The 20429-nt window shown below is 48.5% G+C and overlaps 1 protein-coding gene across 2 annotated transcripts in view; it reads left to right on the forward strand.

Moving 5' to 3' along the window:
* The window catches only part of MAP3K5 (mitogen-activated protein kinase kinase kinase 5), a 1851596-nt gene that overhangs the window by 972529 nt on the left and 858638 nt on the right, over window positions 1-20429 (forward strand). For both annotated transcript variants that reach the window (XM_069607656.1, XM_069607657.1), the window contains exon 10: window positions 12033-12186. In XM_069607656.1, the coding sequence (XP_069463757.1) occupies window positions 12033-12186 (154 nt within the window). The remainder of the gene's footprint in view (window positions 1-12032; window positions 12187-20429) is intronic.

The following is a 20429-nucleotide window of genomic DNA, read 5'->3' on the forward strand; positions in this document are numbered from 1 at the left end:
GATGGCTGGTGCTCATGCGTTACTGCTGGGTGGCTGACCAGGTGGGGGCCGAGTAGTACCACGCAGTTGCAGCGAAGGTGAAAAACGTACCGAAGTGGGGGAGCAGGGCCACCCCAGTAGGCAGTCGGGGTCGGCACGTTAATTGTGAATCACCCAGTTAGAAGGATGGGCGCCCCAATATGGTGGCGAAAGCTGGGCTATAGATCACACGCCGAGCAGCGTGGGTAAGGGAGGGCCTAGGAGGTGTATATATGTCCCCCTCTTCTATGTTGGTCTTTAGAGTGTTCCGTGTTAGGAATGCCTCTATGGTTGGACAGCAGATTTGGCGTGAAGCACGGCCCTTGAAGGTGGGACGTATTAGTGTTGCTGAGCCTCGGATCCCGCAATGTTTGAGTTTCCAGGTTTTGGGTGCGGATCCAGGCCACTGCAACCCCACAGGGGTCTGGCCGTTGTGGTGAGGGGGCCGCTGCCCTGGGCCTTAAGGGGGCCGGGGCCAGACAATGGGGCACGCCGGGCCAGATGGCTGGTGTTGTGTGGGGAGGTGTTTATACTTTTGGGGGGGGCCCAAGGACGCTGCCAGGAAGAGAACAGGCACTGGGCTAAGTCAGGGCCCCCAGCACCCACCTCTCAGCCTCGAGGGCGGCTGTGCCAGCACTCCTCCTGAGATCTGGCGGAAGGTCAATGGAGCAGCTCGAGGAAGATGGCACGGCTCAGCTGCAGTGAAGATTAGTCCCAGCGACTCCCAGGGACGGCGCCCCTCCAGGGGCGCTCGCGTAGCACTGTGATGCCGCAGTCCGCCGGACCCTCCCCGCACCACCGCAGTGGGTGACAGACTATCGGGGCCTGCGGGAGGACGAGGAGGAGAACAGTCCAGTGGGAGTTCCACCCGATCCCAGCCACAACCAGGTGCAGGGCTCCCACCAGCTCAGAGGTCCCTCCGGCATAGCTCCACGTCTGCAGAGGCCTAGCCCGGCGGCCACGCAGGACAGCGGAAGCTGGGCGTGGGTCTCACGGGCCGCAGTCAGAGGTGGAAAATAGCGGCTACAGGCGGCCGCAGCGCTATGGGCCCCTGCCTGCGGGTGCTGTCAAAGCGCAACAGCGGGATGTCGCGCCGTGAAGTCACGCGGGCCCAGCTACCATCAGGGTTCTACACCCGAGCGATGGTTGCGGGCGGTCGCAGCATGGGTTTCCGATACCGATTCTCGCCCAGATTCGGAGGGGGCATGCAGCAGGGTGTGAGCTATCATCTGTCGCAGGGATGGCAGGGATATTACTATATGCACGCCGATATTTGCAGATGGATGTTGGCAGTTCACGGAGCTCTCGGGTTAAGCAGCCATTACGTAGGCTGCTCAACAGCGCCCCCCATCTGCCAATCCTTTTCAGCAAAAACTCACAAGCACCGTGACTGTAGGTTGGGGCCTTGGCTGGAGGAGGGTGCCAGGGCCTCTCGCTCAACCTCGGTATACTATCCTGCTTCTACCAGAATCTTCATACTCATGGAATGTGCTCCCTCTTCTAAGAGGTTGAGGTCGCATGAAGAACCTTCCCTAGGGAAGAAACTTAAAAAGGGACAAAAGTTCTCACTTCGGTTGTTCCCCCGTTGACTACTTCATAGACGACTCCGTCAACGCTTCTAGCGCCCACCACTCTGTCCCGCTTGTCGGCAGCCCATCCACAACTGCTTTGTCAATGCCTACAACTATCACGCCAACAGTCACGGCTAAACTTCCGTCTTTGATGCACTCTTCAGAGAAGCGACGTCTGTCGATGTCCGCAACTACTCTGTCTACAAGCCACAGGCATAAGTAGTCAACATCAAGTGCCTCGTCATCGACTCCGAAGGTGATCCATAGACCAGCAAAATCGTCTACCTACTTGTCAATGGTTGCCCCATTGACGATTGCTTCATCAAGGATTTTGTCAATGCCTAAAACTACTGTCTCTACCAGCAAATTGACATGGGTTGCCCTGCTGCCTAGACCGTTTTCAGCACAGTTGACATCCCAGCAGGCCCAGGTGATTGCCACTTACCCAGGCATGCTAGTGTGGACAGGGACATTCCTCCGGCACAGTATATTCTACCACAGCCCATAAAGGCCAAGCCACTCTTCACCCTGATACCTTTTGTTTTACCGGCTAAGGCAGCACCTGCCCAAATACTTCAAGGAGGTGACGTTTCAGATGAAGAGCCTTTATTTGGAGGCTTTATTTTCAGACCACATGGAAATCGGTGAAGTACCTGATCTTATTCTACCAATACCTCATACTCCAGTTCATCCTTCGCCAATTCCTGCAGTTCCACCCACTGTAGTACCTACAGTCACTTTGGGCACACCATCTGCACCCAGGGACCTTTCTCTCTATATTGTATTGTCCTTGCAAACATTGGTCACAGAGCTATGTTGGGAAGGAGCTAGCACCTTCCTTCATTCCCAAGAGCTTTAGAATTAGGCAAGACTTCTTTTGACGGTTTCTAGGCACTACAAAGAGACTGAGGGTGTGGGGGGAGAAGGAGCACTGAGAGAAATATTTTTTTATGCAACTATAATCTCACACACACACAGATATGGGTAGGCACTAAAAGAAGGCAGTTATTTAAATATAAGGGGCAAATAACTATTAGCTGAATACATTGGTAAATGTTAAATTCTATTTAGTTTTTCTCAACACACGATAAAAGCAGGCTCTCTGCCAAAGGAATGTGGCCTGTGCTAAAATAGGACTACAGGTTTTGCCGTGGTGTTCGTCCTAGCATGCAGACTAAGAATGGGGGACTTTACATGCTCAGTGAACAATATGCATAAATAGGAAAATCAGGCTTAAAAGAAATTATAGGACCACATAAAAATATGAGTACAATGAGTGGAGTAAGAATGAAAATGTGTTATAGAAATGTTTAGTATTTCCTGGGGCTAAGGCCTCAAGGTTTGTAAAAGTATGTAGGGCTGCAGTGTGTGTTTATATAAGGTGACAATATGTTAAGTAGCATAGCTAACCGAAACCGCTGATGATGAAGAAAGGAAGACTTTGCAGCACCTAAAAAAAAGCCCTAAACATGAATGTCTTAGAGCTTCAAGCAGTGTTCTGTGCCCTGAAGTCATTCGATCTGAAACTCCAGGACAAGGTGGTTCACATCTTCACCTTCAACACAAACACCATGTTCGATATCAGGAAACAGGATGGGACCCGCTCACCCATACTGTCCAAGGAAGCCCAAACGCTACGGAACTGAGGAATATCACAAAACATGTTTCTCCTTCCGTTCCATCTGTTTCATCAATACCATTGCGTATTCCCTCAGCAGGGAACTCTGCTCCTGCCACGAATGGGAGCTTTATCAGAGCCCCAAGTCCTTCTTGCAGTGGTGGTCACCCAGACATCAACTTTTTCGCCACAGCGGCCCATTCCATCTGCTCCCAGTTGGCCAGCCGATGCCCTCAAGCGGGAAGTCTGCGGTGGATGCCTTCTCCATTCCCTGAGAAGCCCTGTCCCCCTATGCGTTTTCATCAATTTTGCTCCTGCTGAGAGTGCGAACTACACTCTGAGTCGCTGCAAGATGATCCTAATTTCCCACAGACCTGCTCTCCAGAGAAGGAGGATCCAGTGCTGCATCACGTCCCAGCATCCCTGAAGTTGACGACTTGGCTCTTGCGACCCTCGAATTTGGACACTTCATGTTACCTTTAGAATGCAGGAAGATTCTGGCATGACGATGTCACCCTCTACCCTGTCTTGCTACAAACACAAATGGAAACGTTTCAACCCTCTTTAGATCAAGGCTGCGCAAATCTTACCTTCTCTGCGGTCGTTGACAAAATCAGGACTAGCACACTCATCTATTAAAGTGCATCTCTCAGCCATCTCTCGATACACTTGTGCTACTTGCAAACCTTCCATGTGGTCTCACAGACTGGTTAAAGAGTTCATTATGGGTCTCTTCTGGGTTTTCCCACCTTTCAAGGTCTCAGCGCCAGCTTGGGAGCTTAATGTGGTTCTCTCCAAGTTAATGGGTCCTCTCTTCACTGGACTCCATTGAAGTTCCTATCATGGAAGACTGCTTCATCTGCCAGGCATGTGGGTGAACTGCAAGCTCTCTCCTGCAAACAGCCATATATGACTTTTCACAAGTCCAAAGTGGTGCTCCATAATAACCCTTCCTTCATGCCGAAGGTTTCCTCATCCCTCCCACCGGAATGAAACGCTAGTTCTGCCCATATTCTTTGGCACACCCACAGCTCCAGTGGAGATGGCATTGCACTCGATGGATGTCACTCGTGTTAGTGGCATTTGGACCTGTGGGATAAGGGAAAGCTCTAGCCAAGGCTTCCATTTCCAGGAGGCTATCTGGCTGCATCTCGCACTGCCACTAACTTGCAAACAGGCCCCTGCCAGGTTGGCCGAAGGCACACTCCACCAGACCTGTGGCTTCTACTACTGCGTTCCTGTCTTTTGTTCCCTTGCTCGACATCTGTATGGTTGCTACGTGGAGATCTGTCCACACCTTCATAAGATTCTACTGCATTGACAGGGATTCCAGGTAGGGATCCTGTGTCAGCCAATCAGTGCTCCACAACCTATTGCAAGAGGTGTTTGTTACAGAAGTGTGTTCAATTGCTTCTGAGAGCTCTGCCGCCTCCCATTGGTTATGTATATGGAAAGATCCAATGCTGGAGAAGGAGCAATTTACTTAACTGAAACTCCCGTGCTCGAGCATTGGCATCTTTCATGGATTCACATGTGACCCTACTTTCTACCCCTCTCTGGCTATTCTTGGTTCCTACTGCCACAGTACGTGTGCTGGCAAATCTGAGGATGGCCACCAGTAGTGGAGTTTAGGAGGGCTAATGTCATTGGCTGGGGCGGTATGAACCAAAGGGGCAGCAATAGGCTACATAAGCAACAAGCTTTTTTCTGCTTTAAAGCAGAACTGCTTTAATATGACTGAGGATTCCCAGCCTGACAACAGAGAATATTCAATGAACATGGGACTCCATGAAAGAAACCAATGCTGGAGATCATGAGTTACAGGTAACTTGTTCCTTTAAATCATTTAAAAATATATTTTCTGTATCATCCGGAGACACATGGTGCTGTTGAAAGATGTAACCGTACGCTGATGCAAGACATATAGATGGCTTTTGCAGCAGGGAGTGGTTGGTAGGAGTTGGTCAGGAGGAAGGTGTGCTTCCAGGTGAGCGCTGCATGCAGCCACCAGCCTGGTGACCTTTGAGATTCTGAGGAGGAGTAAGGGCATACTGCTTTCTGTCTGCACTGGAACAGAAAAAAACTTGACACATGAAAGAAAGGTTTGATACCCTGAGTAGAGTGAGCAGGTTTTGGAGGGAGTGAATGTCTGTGTGAGGATGTTTGGCATTGTCTTAAAAGGTCAAAGCAATTGCTGGGAACCAAAACGGGTCAGAAAGGTATTGGACAATGCTGTTGTGTTGGAAGATAGCAGGACATTGATTAATGGGAGAGCTGCGAAGGAAATGAGGTTACCTATTCCTTGTGTAAAGGGAATTGTTCGCTAAGGGGAAGGTGTGTTATGTTGTACTTATGTTATACTCTTGTTCTTGGTTAAAGGTTTACAAACCATTCAGGTGCTGTGGCACCCCCACAACACAACATGTATATAGTTGAAAGTATTCTAGGTTTCAAAAGAGCATGTGAGAGGGGAAGAATGTTGGGAGAAGAGTTGGAATCTGGCGATTGGAGAGGGAAGGGAGAGTGTAAGGGTGCAGGAGGCGACTGAAGCTGGTGTCTTGTATACACACTTACTTGTCAGAGCACTTTTAATGAAGCATACCTCGATCACTGCTGCTGAGTCTGCTCCCCATTCTGTATTACCTTAACAAAGTTATCATTCTAATGTCATCACATCAGTAAAGGGCCAGCAGTTTTTCCTCACTGTATCCCAGCTACACTCAGCATATGTTGTGATAACTGTAGCCTTGTATTCTATGGCACCTTGCATCAGGACCACAACTGAGTCCTGAAATCTACATGCAATGTTGTTAAGGTAGCCCCAAAATCCCAGATAAGTTTAGAGGAATTGGAGTCAATCCAGACCAGACTCAATGACGGAGTAGACAAAGTGCACAGCAAAACCCAACTTTATTCACATCGAAACAAAGCCGGGACAACAAACAAACATTCAAGTCTCACTGCTTTCAACATGTTGATCAGAAACAATAGCTTAAGTACTACAAACTCATCATCAATGACGTCCTACGTAATAACAGTTTACTAATCCTACGGGGATTGGGGATAGGTTAGTGAGTTTGACTACTTATAGATTTCATAGGGGTTAACCAGTTTATTGGGTTACAAGTATCTGATGGCTCCACCTGAACCACCCCCATATTGATAAAGGGGTAAATGCATCACTTCTACAACAAACGACTTGTTGGCATACTTCATGGGTGGCGTCTCTGCTAACCAACCTTGGACACTTGTCCTTGAGACCGGGCAATCCTTCTGCACTTGGCCTTGTGTGGCGCCTCATGACTGTGCGCGCGTTTAGGGAGTATGGAAGATGTCCTATCTGTGTTTGCTTCTAATGAATGGCCAGTGTTCTCTGTGTATGGGTCAAGCGCTATGAGACGGTATGTGAAATTGAATGGCCTCCTATTTGTGGTTTTAGCTAATATTAATGCGTGTGCCGTGTTTTCTCTTGCCACTGGGGACACTCTTGGGTTATGCTTCATAGTTTTTTGGATTACTGCTCTGCTGCACCTGGCTATCAAAGGTTGTTTGTGCCCTTCTGAAACTTTAATCTGGGAGTATACTGCTTGCATCTCGGGAATTGCATCACATGCCTTTGTTACACCGTTTGAATCCTCACTTATTTCAATCAAAGCTTGGCACTAGTTGCCAACTACTGTCTGAGCTCTGCCTGGATATGTATTTCTGTGGATTCAGCCTTTTCAGTTTTCCCAAAGCTTTTGGGCCTATGCCCATTAAACATGCAAAATTTAGAAACTGCTCCCATGGCTTCTGGTAATTTTGAGCCCAGTCTGATTGTCAGTAGGCGGTCCCCTTCTAACATGTCCCCCAGTGTGCTGAGTCTGGCCCTTTCACACCTGCAGGACCCAATGTCCTTCAAGACCTTATCTAAGTCGGGGAAAGCACTCAGCAGCATTTCTGGACTATACCCCTTCCCTAGCTTCAATCAGAGGCCCATCTTTCTCCACACCTGTTGTACCACCCTTGTGACGCCAGTTGCTGTGGGATTGCCTGTTCTCCCCAAAAGTGTTTCCATCCCTGTGTGGTGTTGCCTGGGTGGACTTAGTAGAAGCCTATCCGACCCTCTTGTCTGGGCGTCCCACTTAGCCGCGGGCTGTAGCTTCGAGGCCCTATAATAGAATTCAAAGTAGGTAGGGAGAGTCTGGCATCTGCGTGCCGCCTCCCCAATGTGTCCAGGGATACCCTTCTCATCCCTCCACCCCAAAGGAACCCTGAAATCATGCTGTCTAATTGTTTGAAGAATGGGGGTCTGAACACAGGTGTTATGTTGGTAAATGGGTAAAAGAGTCGGGGAAGGATGAGTCTTCCAGGCGGCTGTTTTCCCCATGAGTGAGAGAGGTAATTTGTTCCAGAACTTAATTCTTTCCCCTCAATCCATGATTGCCCTACCTACATTGTATTGGAATGTGTCTGCTTTGTTGTGATGAACCTGTTCACCCAGATATTTAAAGGATTCGGTCTCCCATTGTACTCCCACCTCTGGTTGTTCTGCCCGGGTCTGCCCTTGCATGGCGCCCTGGGGAAATGCCACTGATTTCTCCATATTGAAGTAGAACCCAGACAGCTGTCCCACATTAGATATTACTACCAGTATATATGGGATGTGCAGGGTCGATTTATAGACATACAGAAGGACATCCTCAGCGTAGAGGGAGACATGTCTCTGCCCGTCCACCGTGATTCCTGCGTCCCTAAACTGATCTCGGAGAATGTTGGATGGGGTCCCAAAGCAAGGGTGAAGAGTATAGGAGAGAGAGGGCAGCCCCAACATGTGCCCCTTTCTAGGTGCCACTTGAGCTGGAAGCCTCCTTACTCTGGTACATGAGTTTTATCCAGCGGCACATGCTCGGGCCTATCCTTACTCTGATCAAGACCTGAAAGAGCCACTCCCATTCCACTGAATCGAATGCCTTGATGGCATCTATGGCTACAACCTCTAATTCCCGATCAACTTTCCCCGTTATTTCCAAAACGTGTTGCAGACACCTCCGTTTCATAGCTGTTTCGCCCTTCTACAAATCCACCCTGATTGTGATGGTTCAACCCTCCACACGCTTTGCTAATCGATTGGTTAGAACCTTCCCCAATATTTTCGCATCCACATTAAGGAGCGAAATGGGACGGTAAGATTCACATCTATGCAGGTCTTTCCCTTTGGCCAACACTGCTCCCTGCATGGATTACGTCAGTATCCCTTTTTGGAAGACCTTATCATAAAGGTCTTTTATTTTGGAAATTAGGAGGTCTGCATACATTGCGTAAAATTCAATAGGGAGACCATCACCTCCCGGTGACTTCCTGGTCCCCATAGAGCCTATTGCCACCCTAATCTCCCCCTCTGTGATCAGGCCTTCTAACTCCTCGGATGCTGTAGCTGTCGGTATCGGCAGATGGGCTTGATCTAATATGTCTAAATTGCTCTCTTTTCCACGCATGAGGAGCCAGGCTAGCAACCTTCCCACTTATTTCCCCTCCCTGTGAATCCGTCGGGTGTACTGAGCATAATCGTGTTCCCCCAGCCTCTCTTGTGCTTCAGCACTCCCCTCTCTTTCCATCAGTAGTTCCGCTCTGCAGAGGGAGCCACTGGCTAGGTCTTTCTCCAACCTCTGTATCCCAGCTTCTGCACATTTTAGTCGGGATACCAGTTCTGTCCTCATACCGTAAGTGGTGGCTATACATTTCCCCCTCAGCTGAAACGCATCCCACATCGTGCCGTAAACATCTTTCGATTTCTCTTGTTCAAAGAACTCTCCTGTCTAATGTCCTCTCTATAAATGTTGTCCCTTAGAGCCTCCCCCATAAGCTTCTACAAGCCTCCCCCTAAGCTTCCACGTGGGTATCCCCCCCCTCTTTTCTTCCCCCGTTTCAATGTAATGCGTAGGGGAGTATAGTCCGATATAGCTTTCCCCAGATACTGTTTCCCCTTAATCCATGAAGCACCCCCCCCCAGGAGAATATCTATGCGAGAGTGAGTACCATGTTGGTGGGAATAAAAGGAGTAACCTTATGCACCACCCTTTTGTTCCCTCCACAAGTCCACCAGGGCTAGTTCTGACATCACTCTCTTTAGGGATTGTGTTGCCATTGGTTTATACAAGGCACATGGCCCTGACCTGGCTAGCTGCGCGTGAGGTGGTCAGTTGAAGTCACCCCCCCTCCCCGCTATATTGTCTCTTTGTATGCGGCCCCCACCAGCACCACCAACCTCAGGAAATATGAGTTGTCTATATTTGGGTTATTGGAGTTAATTATGTTGCTCTTCCTCCCTTCTATACTGCCTTGAATGATTAGCATCCTACCTTCATCGTAAAAGACCTTGGCGACCTGTAATGGAGTTTCTCTGGCTTCCCCAATCAGGACCCCTCTAAGAGTATGTGGAGAAGTGAGTCGTACATCTCTCCACCCCTTGCAGTTTTCACTCTGCCAAAGTCTATTTTGGTTAAGTACATTTCCTGAAGCAGGTATACATGTGTCCCCCATCGTTTTAAAGAGCCTGGTATTTCCCTTTGTTTTCTGGTGTGCCCCATCCCCCGTACATTCCAAGTGTGTAGTCTCTGCCTCCTGGGCCTTCCATCCCAATTTCCCCCTTCAATGCTCATGTGTCGCCCACGTTGTGCTCGGTCCTGAGTTGGAAAACACCCACCGCCCCATTCCTTCCGTACTTGTGTACTCCCCCCTCCTTCTTGTCTCCTTTTCCCCCTGTCCATTTCACCATGTTGTTGTTGTCATATCTTGGACCTCTTCAAGCCTCTGATACTGTTCAATAGCATGTGTGTGGTCTGATTGTGATGGACGCTCCATTTTCCTCTCCCCCACCTCCAAATCCTCCCCTCTAATCCCCTATACCTCAAACAATGAACAACTAACCAAACTTCAATCTCTTGGAACTCTCCCTCCAACATGAGGATCTTTGTATAAAGTAAATGCTTCTTGTGCACTTGTGGGTCAGTCGTGCCCTCCACCTCCAGGAATGGACAGTCAAACCCGAGCTTGGGATGGATGCCCCCTCTACATTGCGGGGAGATGGGTTAGGCGGGAGTTGGCAGGGAGCTGGCGTATTCCCGAAGTGTAAGTCAACTGCTCCCCTCCGTGATGCTCCCTTCCTCCTTCCTGCCACCTGCAGTTCAGTCCTTTAGGACCTCCTTTAGAGTTGGACCTTTGGTAGCACTAACCTTCATCACTCTACATCATGCTTCAGGTTTCTAACCATCCCTGTGGTTTTATCAATTTTCAGAGTAGGGCTCTCCCAGACCTTCACCTTCATCAGTGTTCTCATTGGGTCTCTCCGGGACTATGGTCTTTACCATAGCCGCTTTAAGGGCAGTTACACCCACTCCTAAATTCAAGGTCTTTTTCAGGCAGGTGTTATGTCAACCTTTTGCCACGCCAACCCCTCAGGCCTCTCCTCCTAGGCGCAGGACCACCCAGTAGGTCCACCACTCTTTCCTTGTAGGTAGTGCTCTGGGTTAGCCTTCCCCAGAGTTGCTTCATCAGGCTGGCCAACGCTTGCTTTACCTCTTCCCAGGCAGCATGGTCTGTGTAACCATGGGTGTTCAGAAGTGCACCTGCTTTTTTGTCAACTCATTTTCCTTTTCTTGTTTTTTTGCGCCTTCTTTCATAGTGCTTCAGGGAAGTGAATACTTGCTTTGGCCATTTGGTGGTCGTTTAGTTTCTGACTTTTGCATTTGTTGGTTTGCCATTATTTCCCTTTAATATATATATTAGACTCTCTGCGAGGCTTGCTTTACGTTGGTTAATTTAGAGAATAACCTCCTATTTCTTCCCCCTTTAGATATGTGGCTTGTAGTTTTGCCGGCATTTTGGATTTCCTGTTTCCTGTGTGGGCCTCTGCAGCTTTCCACCAGCACCTAAGGGTGATCCCTGGTGGCAGCACTACCCAACTACGACTGCGGTTGTCCGAGATTTTTAGTTTGTACATTTGGAAATGCCATGGGTTTTCTTGTACTGGTTTTGCACTCAAATTCTATAAAGGTAACCTGTGATAATCTTTCAGTGGTCGCTATGCATTTAACAGGGGGAGAGTGGCTAAATGATTCCCGGTTTGCAACTGGATGATAAAGCACTACTTGCAGTATCTGAGAGTTATGGTCTGGTTGTCATTCAGAAATCTGAAATTCCTTGGCATCTTTAAGAAGCAGGCACCTATTGCACCTTGCAGGGTGCATTAATGTGCCTTAGTATTGGATACAAGCCTTTGGGATCCCACTCCTTCCAGCCTACGGGAACACATCAGGTAGCACATTAACCCTATCACTTGATAAGCTGGTCAGTCCTTGCAACTCAACCCAGCTGTCCAGTAGTGCACCTTCAAATCCTAGTGGGCAGTGTGATCTAGGCTTGTGGGTCTTTCTTTCCACTACCTGTTTAATATTAAGTGGTTATTGCACCTAAAGAGGCAGGTTGGCCTCTTCGAATGTAAGCAACCTTATTTTCTGGATTCTCAGCAGCAGTGAGGTTTGGATTGGCCACAATCATGCCTGCAGAGCTTCTAGTTTGGAACCAGGAGTCTATGATGTAAATTAATAGTCTGTGGTGCAATTGCATCCACCATTGAACTTGAAGATAATGTAAAGGTATTTTCACCACCTGTTAATACTAGAACCAATTTGCTTGTCGTTGTTAATTATCACTCTTACACCTGAACATTGTTTTAGCTGTCAAAACGTTGCAGACAGCTAAGTTGATTAATGTATTAGTGTAACTAAAGACATGTTATAGAGACCACTTTGTTCATAGATTAACAATGCATTTTTTTGATTAAGGTACATTAAGTCTGTTGTAGAGACTATTTTGATGCATCAGCATTTTAAGAAACCGAGCCCTGAGCCACATGTACCAAAGCAGGAACTTGTGGACTTCTGGATGGACTTCCTTGTTGAATCCACAAAAACAGATGTTGCTGTAGTTCGGTTTCCAGTAAGTGCCTTTTAGAGTTGCTATTTTTTACTAAATGGAATCTGTGGTACAAAAAACCTTAAAATGTCTAGTAGTTAAGTATCTTTCAAGCATGCATGTATAATATTTACACATGTAAGACTAAGTAAACCTTTCTAGTTTAATCCTGACAAATGTATCAATAGTAAATATTTAATTTTCTCTCACTGTATGTAATCTCTCTAGAGTACATCTAGCACAGGTCTGGCCTCTTAAGGCTGCCTGTATGTCTGGGAACACTGTAGGCCGCAGCCAGTGTGCTGATGTGGAAGTGTGTGTGTGTGTGTGTTATATTCGGTCATGTGTTTGAGGTTTAGAGATGGCCTCTACTTGTGGGAAAGCATATTTGACACAGGGGTGATAGCATGTGCCAAATTGATGAAGAGGGTGGGAAATTCCTGATAGAACGGATACATAGCATGATGTTAACAAAGCACGCAGATGGTGCTTGCTGCCATTTGTACCTTATAATAGTTGGTGTTTTGGCATTTCCATAGCCTCCAAGCATGTTATGTAATAGGGTATTGCATACATTTTTTTATGTTGCCAATGTCGAGCCGCTGTTCGATTATTGGAACAGATTATTCAAGTACAAATGTATTTCATCTGGCATTGTTGTTCCCAGTGCAATCTTCTCTTGGTTTCTTTTGCTTTTCAGATGCGCTATACTCGTTTCATGCATGCCATAGTATTTGGAATTTCATAGTTCAGTACTTTGAAACAAATTCTTCCTCGCTCATTGACCCTTCTCAATTAGGAGTTAAGTGTCTTGAGAGGATGGATTGTTTCCATTTTGAAATGTGTGTATACAGGATACTTGTACTCCCTTAGATTTATGATGGGATGAAAACCTTTTTCCTTACAATGAAAAGGTTACTTACAAAGCGTATGTGAGATGGGAGGGAAGGGTCTATGGCGTATTTGGCCAAACAAGCCTGAATTTCCTGGGAAATTACCTGGTTTCCCAGTTGTGAAAACTGAATTCTTCTTGGGTAACCGGTTTGTCCAGGAGGGATACAAAGTCTCTATGAAAGCCATACATTGTTTGCAGTACACAATAATCCTATGCACCCATCAACTTTGACTAGGGGAAAGAAGGGAACTGTCGGTTTACCATTAAACCTTCCGGGAACAGGAACTTCCAGAATAGGAATGTTACCTAGGGAAACATTGCCAGAAGTACTGTCCTCCCGGGGGGAAGACGACCTGGTAAGTATCTTGTGGTTGTGGAAAGTACCCTTTTCTCTGGGATGGTCTGAGAAACCTGAAACACAAAATGAGTGCCTGGAAGATGTGAGGAATCTGAGGGCGTCCTCACTTGTTTTCCCCATATATCCTCCTGCCAGGGGGCCTGGGAAAGGACATCGCTTTTGGATCCTGACCCTGGAGTTGGATATGCGAGGGAGGATCACCTGGGTGGAGAAGACTTGGGGAGTGGGGATGAGGCACCCTTGTTTGAGACACAGTGGGCCTCATTCCAAGATTGGTGGTAGTCATGGCGCTATTTGTGCCATGACTGCCTCCAATAATGGGTCCAGCACCAGTGTTGTTCAATGGGGACTTACTGGTGCAGTCCGACCCTGGCGGGAACGGTAAGTCCCCATTGAACAAACCATTCCCCATTCCCATTTGAGCCCCCATATGGCTCAATGGTAATGGGGAGGGCGCTAATAACGGGCTCGCGACTTGCAAGCCCGTTATTAGCGCCCTGGTCCCTTAGTGGGACCCGTAAGGGACGTGTGGTCAAACCACACGTTCCTTTACGGTCCCTGCCAAGGGACCTTGGAATAAGGCGGTAAGGGATTACCGGCACCAGTCTCCTTACCGGTGCCCGGTATCCCTTACCGCCCACCTCATAATGAGGCCAAGTATCTCTTATTTCCCTTTCAAGATGTTCAATCAATTCCCCAGACATTTGCAGTGTATTGTAGGTTAGGACCCCATTTTCCCATAGACAATCATACATACACACACCACTCTGCTACTAAGACGAAGAAGAAGACGACCAAGGTATGCAGTTGGAAAAACCAGGTACGTCCACTTTGGCCAGAGCCAGGCAATTGGAATTAATGACTCACACCTGATCTCACTTAACGACCCTAACGGATATAAAAGGCTTTTTATTTTATTTATTTTATTGTGCATTTTTTAGACGCTTGTACATCAAGAAATTGAGTTTCAAAGCAACCACCTAAAGCAAAGGTGAGGAAGGAGCTGACGAAGAAGGAGCTGTGAGAAACCGTTCTGTGAGGAAAAGCGCATCAAGACTTTGACCCCTGTGCTGTTTGTGCCGGGTCGCCTGATTGCTGTTTGCTGATTGGCGCTTGAGCAGGAGCTCTGTTATGCAGAGTTGCTGCAGTGGGAAGCCAGGCTAAAGAGAGCTACTAATCCCCACAAAGAGTGCTCATTACTGGCGGGCGTTGTGGAAACACCAGAAGTGTCTACGGCACAGACTGAAAAACCCCAAAGAAGAAAGAGTGCTGGAAGTTTCGGTAGACCTGAAAAGCAAGCGTCAGCAGCATGAGTTTAATTGACATAAGAAATGCCGAGTGGTCTTGTACGTGAACGCAAGTAAATAAGACATTGTTGAACACATTTGTAAGAGAAAAAGAATGCATACATGAACGGCAAATTAGTGGCAACACATTGTTAAATGGCTATGCAGTAGAAGACCGCTTGCGAGCAGACCGTTCCTTTAAAGTAAGACGGAATCTTTGATGCCAGCATTGTTGGGAAATGAAAGAAAGATGAGAGGTCTACGCATGTTCCGTAAAAGCCAAGAGAATATTGTGTTGTCTAAGGAGAGGCTGGGCGAGTCCAATGTGCAACCAGGGAAGATATAAACTAACATTGCCAAAGCTATAAGTAAAGCTATTTAACTGACATTGTTGATGCTACAAAAGTGTTATTGAAAGTGGAACCTAAATTGGCAAGAGCCATTCTGAAACGGTGAAACAAGCATTGGCAAGAGCCATTCTGAAACTATGCTAATCAAGCATTGGCAAGATCCATTTGAAACTGTGAAACAAGCATTGGCAAGAGTCTTTGGAAAATGTGTGAAACAAGTATTGGCAAGAGCCATTTGAGACTGCGTGCTTTTAGAAACCAAGGATTGGCAAGAGCCAAAGAAATGTATGAAGCGGCAATAAATGAGAGGTTGCCCAGCAAGCAATGGTAAAGACGAAACAAGTAAGGTGTATCGGTTCCGTGACTTGTAATGCGTGGACCGTGTGGTCTGACATCTGTGCCTAGACCAACGACACCCATCTAATAAAAAGCCATATAAAATACTTGCCGAGAAACCTGTGAAGTTGATGTAAGCATTGAGGAACTACAGTTGTGAAACTTGGGAAGAATAACCAAACCAGAGGAGCTTGAAAGTGTCCCTGGAAATTGTTTTGTGAAGAAGAACCAGAAAGCTAGGTGAAGGGAACACCCCCCTTTACCCCCCTCCCCCGGCATTGTGAATGGCCCTGAGACTTGGGGAAGGGAAACCCTTTTCAAGCCAGGAGTTGAAAGGAGCTCAGAACTTTACTTCGGAGCTGGAAGAAGCTTGGCACTTTGCCCCGAGAGCTGGAAGAAGCTCAGACCTCTTACTTTGAACACTTATTCTTTTTACGTCAAGTACCCCACAGTGTATATAAATGGATGTGAGGGCAAGTATAGGATTTGGACAAAGACTGTTGTTTCTTTGGACTTCCTGAGGTAGACTATCCTTAGTTTCCTTTAGGTAGGGAAATCCCACCTTAGAATAGGGCAAGTGAGGCCGTTTTCCAACCCTTTTTTTACGTTGAATGTCTGTATCCCTAACTTCATTTATGTTGTCATGTTTCTACTTCATGATGCTTTCACAAAGAGCGGCTCCTTCCTTGCCCAGACCCTGCATAAAACCCTTACTGAGTAGAACATCTTTTTCGGTGTGTTCTGTGCTTTACCTTGTGTGAGAGTGTACAGAGGAGACAGACACCAGAGTGGTAAGTTTATTGGCGTAAACGTTTATTCAAAAGAAAATAAGGGAAACTCCTACCTAGCCCTATTACTAAGAGGGGTTTCCCTGCCTCAAACCAAATACTAAAGACTCTACCAGGATTTCCATTAAAAACTATATCGTCAACTGTCCTGTGTTGGAAACCTATTTCCGTCCCTTACCTTATCAAGTAAACTATAAAGCATGTGGGTCTTCTTGATCCAGAAGAAAGAATGAATTAGAGTTCCCAACGTGTACAAAAACAAAGTTCCAAAGTAGCAAAACTCTCTAGTTCAAAAGAAAGCAAAGTTTCAACTCAAAATGTCAACACCAAGAAAATGGTTCCCTTCTGTTGGTCTCACTCAGGTTTCTCACTGTTACAAACACCAGGGAAAACGTCTCCCTTCCCCTGGCTTTTTTTAGGCTTCTTACAATTTCAAGAGTGCCTTCCTTCTCTTAAATGTTCTCAAGCAGTTCTCGCAACACCAGGGAGAATATTTCCCTTCCACTGGTCTCTTCCTCTCTCACCTTGTTTCACCTTGCTTTCAAGTCTCTGCGGTACGGGTCAGATCTGGTTCACTAGCCTGCCAAGTACTGAGACTATGATGATGACTGACAATGGTAATCCTCATTGGGTGCAGGTCCCAGACCCCTCTCCCTTGGTTTCTTTCTTGGGGGCTTAGGAAGATTACTTTGCTTCCCCCGAGTTTCCCTTCTTCCCCTGTTTGGCTGGCTCAGGGTATCCCACTGCTCCCGTCTGCCTGTACCAACCGTCCTGGTCACCACTGTACCTTTAGGGTCTCTCTCAGTAATCTTTTGTTGGTCTCTGGACTTTCTGCTTTGGTTTTGGGCTTCTTCAGTCTTCCCCCCACTTTGCCCCCCCTTCTCCAGTGTGCTTTGGCAGTTCCGCAGCATGTGGTTTCCCTGGTTTCCCCAGAGAGGCTTAGACTTTGTCAGGTCCTATGAAAGGGATTCTCCTTGTCACCCCATTGTCCTTCTGTTGCATGCAAAGGTTCCCCTTCCTTCTGACGGAGCCTCTGGTCCACAGCTTCTGTGGCTCCTACGTCTGCTTCAGCACAGCATTCCTGTTCCTTGCTCCTCCAGGGAGGGCTTCTGTCATACTTCCTGAGTCTGTCTTCCCTTTTATTTTACTGGCTGTGGCCATTAGGCCTTGGGAAGACACTAGATCGTTCAACATGGTTCTTACTGGTAATCGTCATGCCTCCATACTTCTCCCTTGTCACATTACTGACGTTAACACTCCTTTGTGAGCCATTGGGGTTCTTCCTGATCACAGTACTTGGAAAGGGATCTTCGTTCGGGTATCTCCTATTCTTCCTCATCCCAGTTCTTTCTAGGGAAATGATAGGATGACTACAAGTTACAAACTTATTAGGTAGTTGTTATTAGGGCAGTAGGATGGGACTGAGTTCTTGCACAAAGGGCCTCCCGCTAGTGAAAAGGGGACGTCATCCACAGATTCGTCACACTAGATAAGAAAATGTTTACTTTCGCCCCTCCATTACATTATGTTTCTCGAACAGTAGACATCTGAAATTTGTGTATCGGAATCTGCCATTACCCCCAATTATGGGTTGCTTTTTAAGGGGATGACTTTCCAACGTTTGGCCCCCAACATTGCATTTTAATTTCTTACTTAGACAAATGTCTGATACCAATTTCTTAAGACTCTGAATTAATGTTTGTCATTCTCTACCTTATCTAAAATTTGACCCAAGTATGGTAATATCCAAAAGCCGATCTTGACAGGAAAGCTGTGCTCTATTCTCCAGCATGGGGTCTGACATGGATTCACATGCTCATGAATATTCCCCGTTGTCAGGCCGGGAATCCTCGGTATAGAAAAAATCAGTATCCGTTTCGTTTCTGATCTGTCTTTCTTAGTAGTAACCGTTCACTGGTCTCTGGGTCATACTGCCCCCAGCCAATGACTGCCCTCTCCCTAAGCCCCGCCCCTGGCAGCCATCCTCAGATTTTTACCGCACGTTCAAGTGTTGGGAGTCCTCGTGCTGTAGCTCTCGAGCTTTTGCTGCATTTTCGCGCTTTTTCAGGAGATTTTTCTCATTTTTCGGTTAAATAGAGCCTCAAGCTCCACCGTTTCTACATCCGATCAACGGGTATCCATTTATGAGTTTTCTACGCCCCCCGTGGTGGGGTACCCGCAAGGGTGAAGTTTTCGTTGAGTTACGCTTTTGGAGGATTCCAGAAGTTCCGAGGCCTACCCCGGACATGGCCCAGGAGAAAGGAAGCTCGACGCCCGGGAAGCTGTTCAGGATCTGCCCTGGATGCCAGCTTCAGAATGTTTTCAAGGAGGACGAGCATTCGTTATGCCTCTACTGTCTCCATGATGACAAGACGCACACGGAGAAGGACTGTGCGTTCTGTGGGAACATGTCGGAGCGGACCATGAAGGATCACCACCTCTGTCTCGCCAACTGGCTGGAAGGGAAGAGCCCGTCAGGCGAGAAGAAGAAAAAGAAGTCCGAGCGGTCTTCTAAATCCTGTCAGGGTGCCCCGGCGATGGGGGCCCAACAAAAGGCTAAGCACCGCGAGTCCGCGGGCATCGGGAGTGCCGAACGGTCGGGCTCCTTGGCTGCCAGGCAGGGCGCTACCTCCCCGGCGTCATCAACCATGAGCCAACGCTCTGGCTCGGGTAAGAGGAAGTCCGAGAACCCGGCGAAGCTTCTGGAGAGGCCCTGGTCGATCTCGAAGATTCCGGCAGAGGGGGAGCGAGGATCGGACCCTCCCCCCAAGGTGAAGGCCCCAGGCGTCCAGAAGGTGGCGATGGCCTTAATTCACCCTGCTAAGACCTCGATTGAGGATGTTGCCGCGGCCCTGGCTCTGCCTGTGGAGGCTACATCAGTGGAGGCGCCCTTAGGACCCAGAGTCGCACTGCCACCGCGGAGGGAGTCGTCTTTCAGGCCCATTGAGAAGACCCCCACGAAGTCCTCGTTGGAAAAGGTGGGGGAGGGGCTGGTGGCCATCGTGGATACGGACACGACCTCTGAAGAAGAGCTCATCGAAGTCGTGGAAGAAGCCCAGCCCATCGGGAGGGATCCCGACAAGGGCGACGACGAGAGCGACGGTGTCGCCGAAAAGGCTCCTCAAGAGCCCTCGCGCCCGTCGTTTCCGGCGCCGCAGGACACTTCAGTGGCCATTTTGTCAGCGATTCAGACCTTATGCTCGGAGATAAGGACAAGGTTTCCCCTTCCCCCGACAGAGGTACCTGAGCCAGACCCTACAGGGGAACCGGAGCCAGGACCTTCGGAAAGCCCACCGCATAAGAGGAGGACGACGCATCCTACGCCACCTCTCCCACCTCTGCGGCATGCTCTGCCTTCCCCCCGGTCTACTACCCACGGGGATGATACAGGCACGGACACGGCTACGACAGGTACAGATGACAATGCAGGCGACGACGGGACGTGTCCCCTGTCGCCCCCTGCTCGGGCGTCACCACCCGACGAGATTGGATCCTTTCATGCCATGATTTCCAGGGCATCCGAGCTTTTCCAGCTCTGCCCAGAAGAGAAGAAGAAAGAAGGGTTCCTTTACCAATGGCGTGAGGCTAAAAGGAAGACGGTCCTTGCCGTACCGCTTCTTGATGACATCTGGGATGAGGGGCTCGCCCTTCTCAAGAACCCTGCCACGGCGCCGGCAAAGAGGGACCTGTACGAGAAGAAGTACCGGGTTCCCGACGCTGCCCCCTTGTGCCTTCGGGCACAACCTACCCCAGATTCGGTCGTCTCGGCGGCGGCAAAGAAGAAAACTGGGGGAGCATCGGCCTCGACATCAACTTCCCCGCCGGACAGCGAGGGCAGGAAGTTGGACACGATGGGACGACGGATCATCTCATCCGCAGCGACGACTATTAAGGCGGCCCCGGCTATCGTAGCCCGCAGGGAGTTGTGGCTCAAAATCGGCCCTCTGTTACACTTCCTTCCGGACGCCAAAAGGGCTGAGGCCCTTGAAATCCTACAGGAGGGTGAGATTGTTTCGGACCACGCCATCACGGTGGCAACCGACATCACCGACACTGGTTTCCGTCAGTTGGGCAACAGCGTTTGCTTGAGACGACGAGGATGCCTCAAGGCCACGGATTTCCGCCAGGACGTACAAACCAAGGTTTTAGACATGCCCTTCGACGGGAACAACCTGTTTGGGAAGGCGGTTGATGAGTCCCTTCAGGCTATCAAGACAGACACGGAGACTGCCCGGGCACTGGGAGTGCTCCAAC

Source organism: Ambystoma mexicanum, chromosome 4q (assembly GCF_040938575.1).
Source record: "Ambystoma mexicanum isolate Mex_15411 chromosome 4q, UKY_AmexF1_1, whole genome shotgun sequence".
NCBI classification, from domain to species: domain Eukaryota; kingdom Metazoa; phylum Chordata; class Amphibia; order Caudata; family Ambystomatidae; genus Ambystoma; species Ambystoma mexicanum.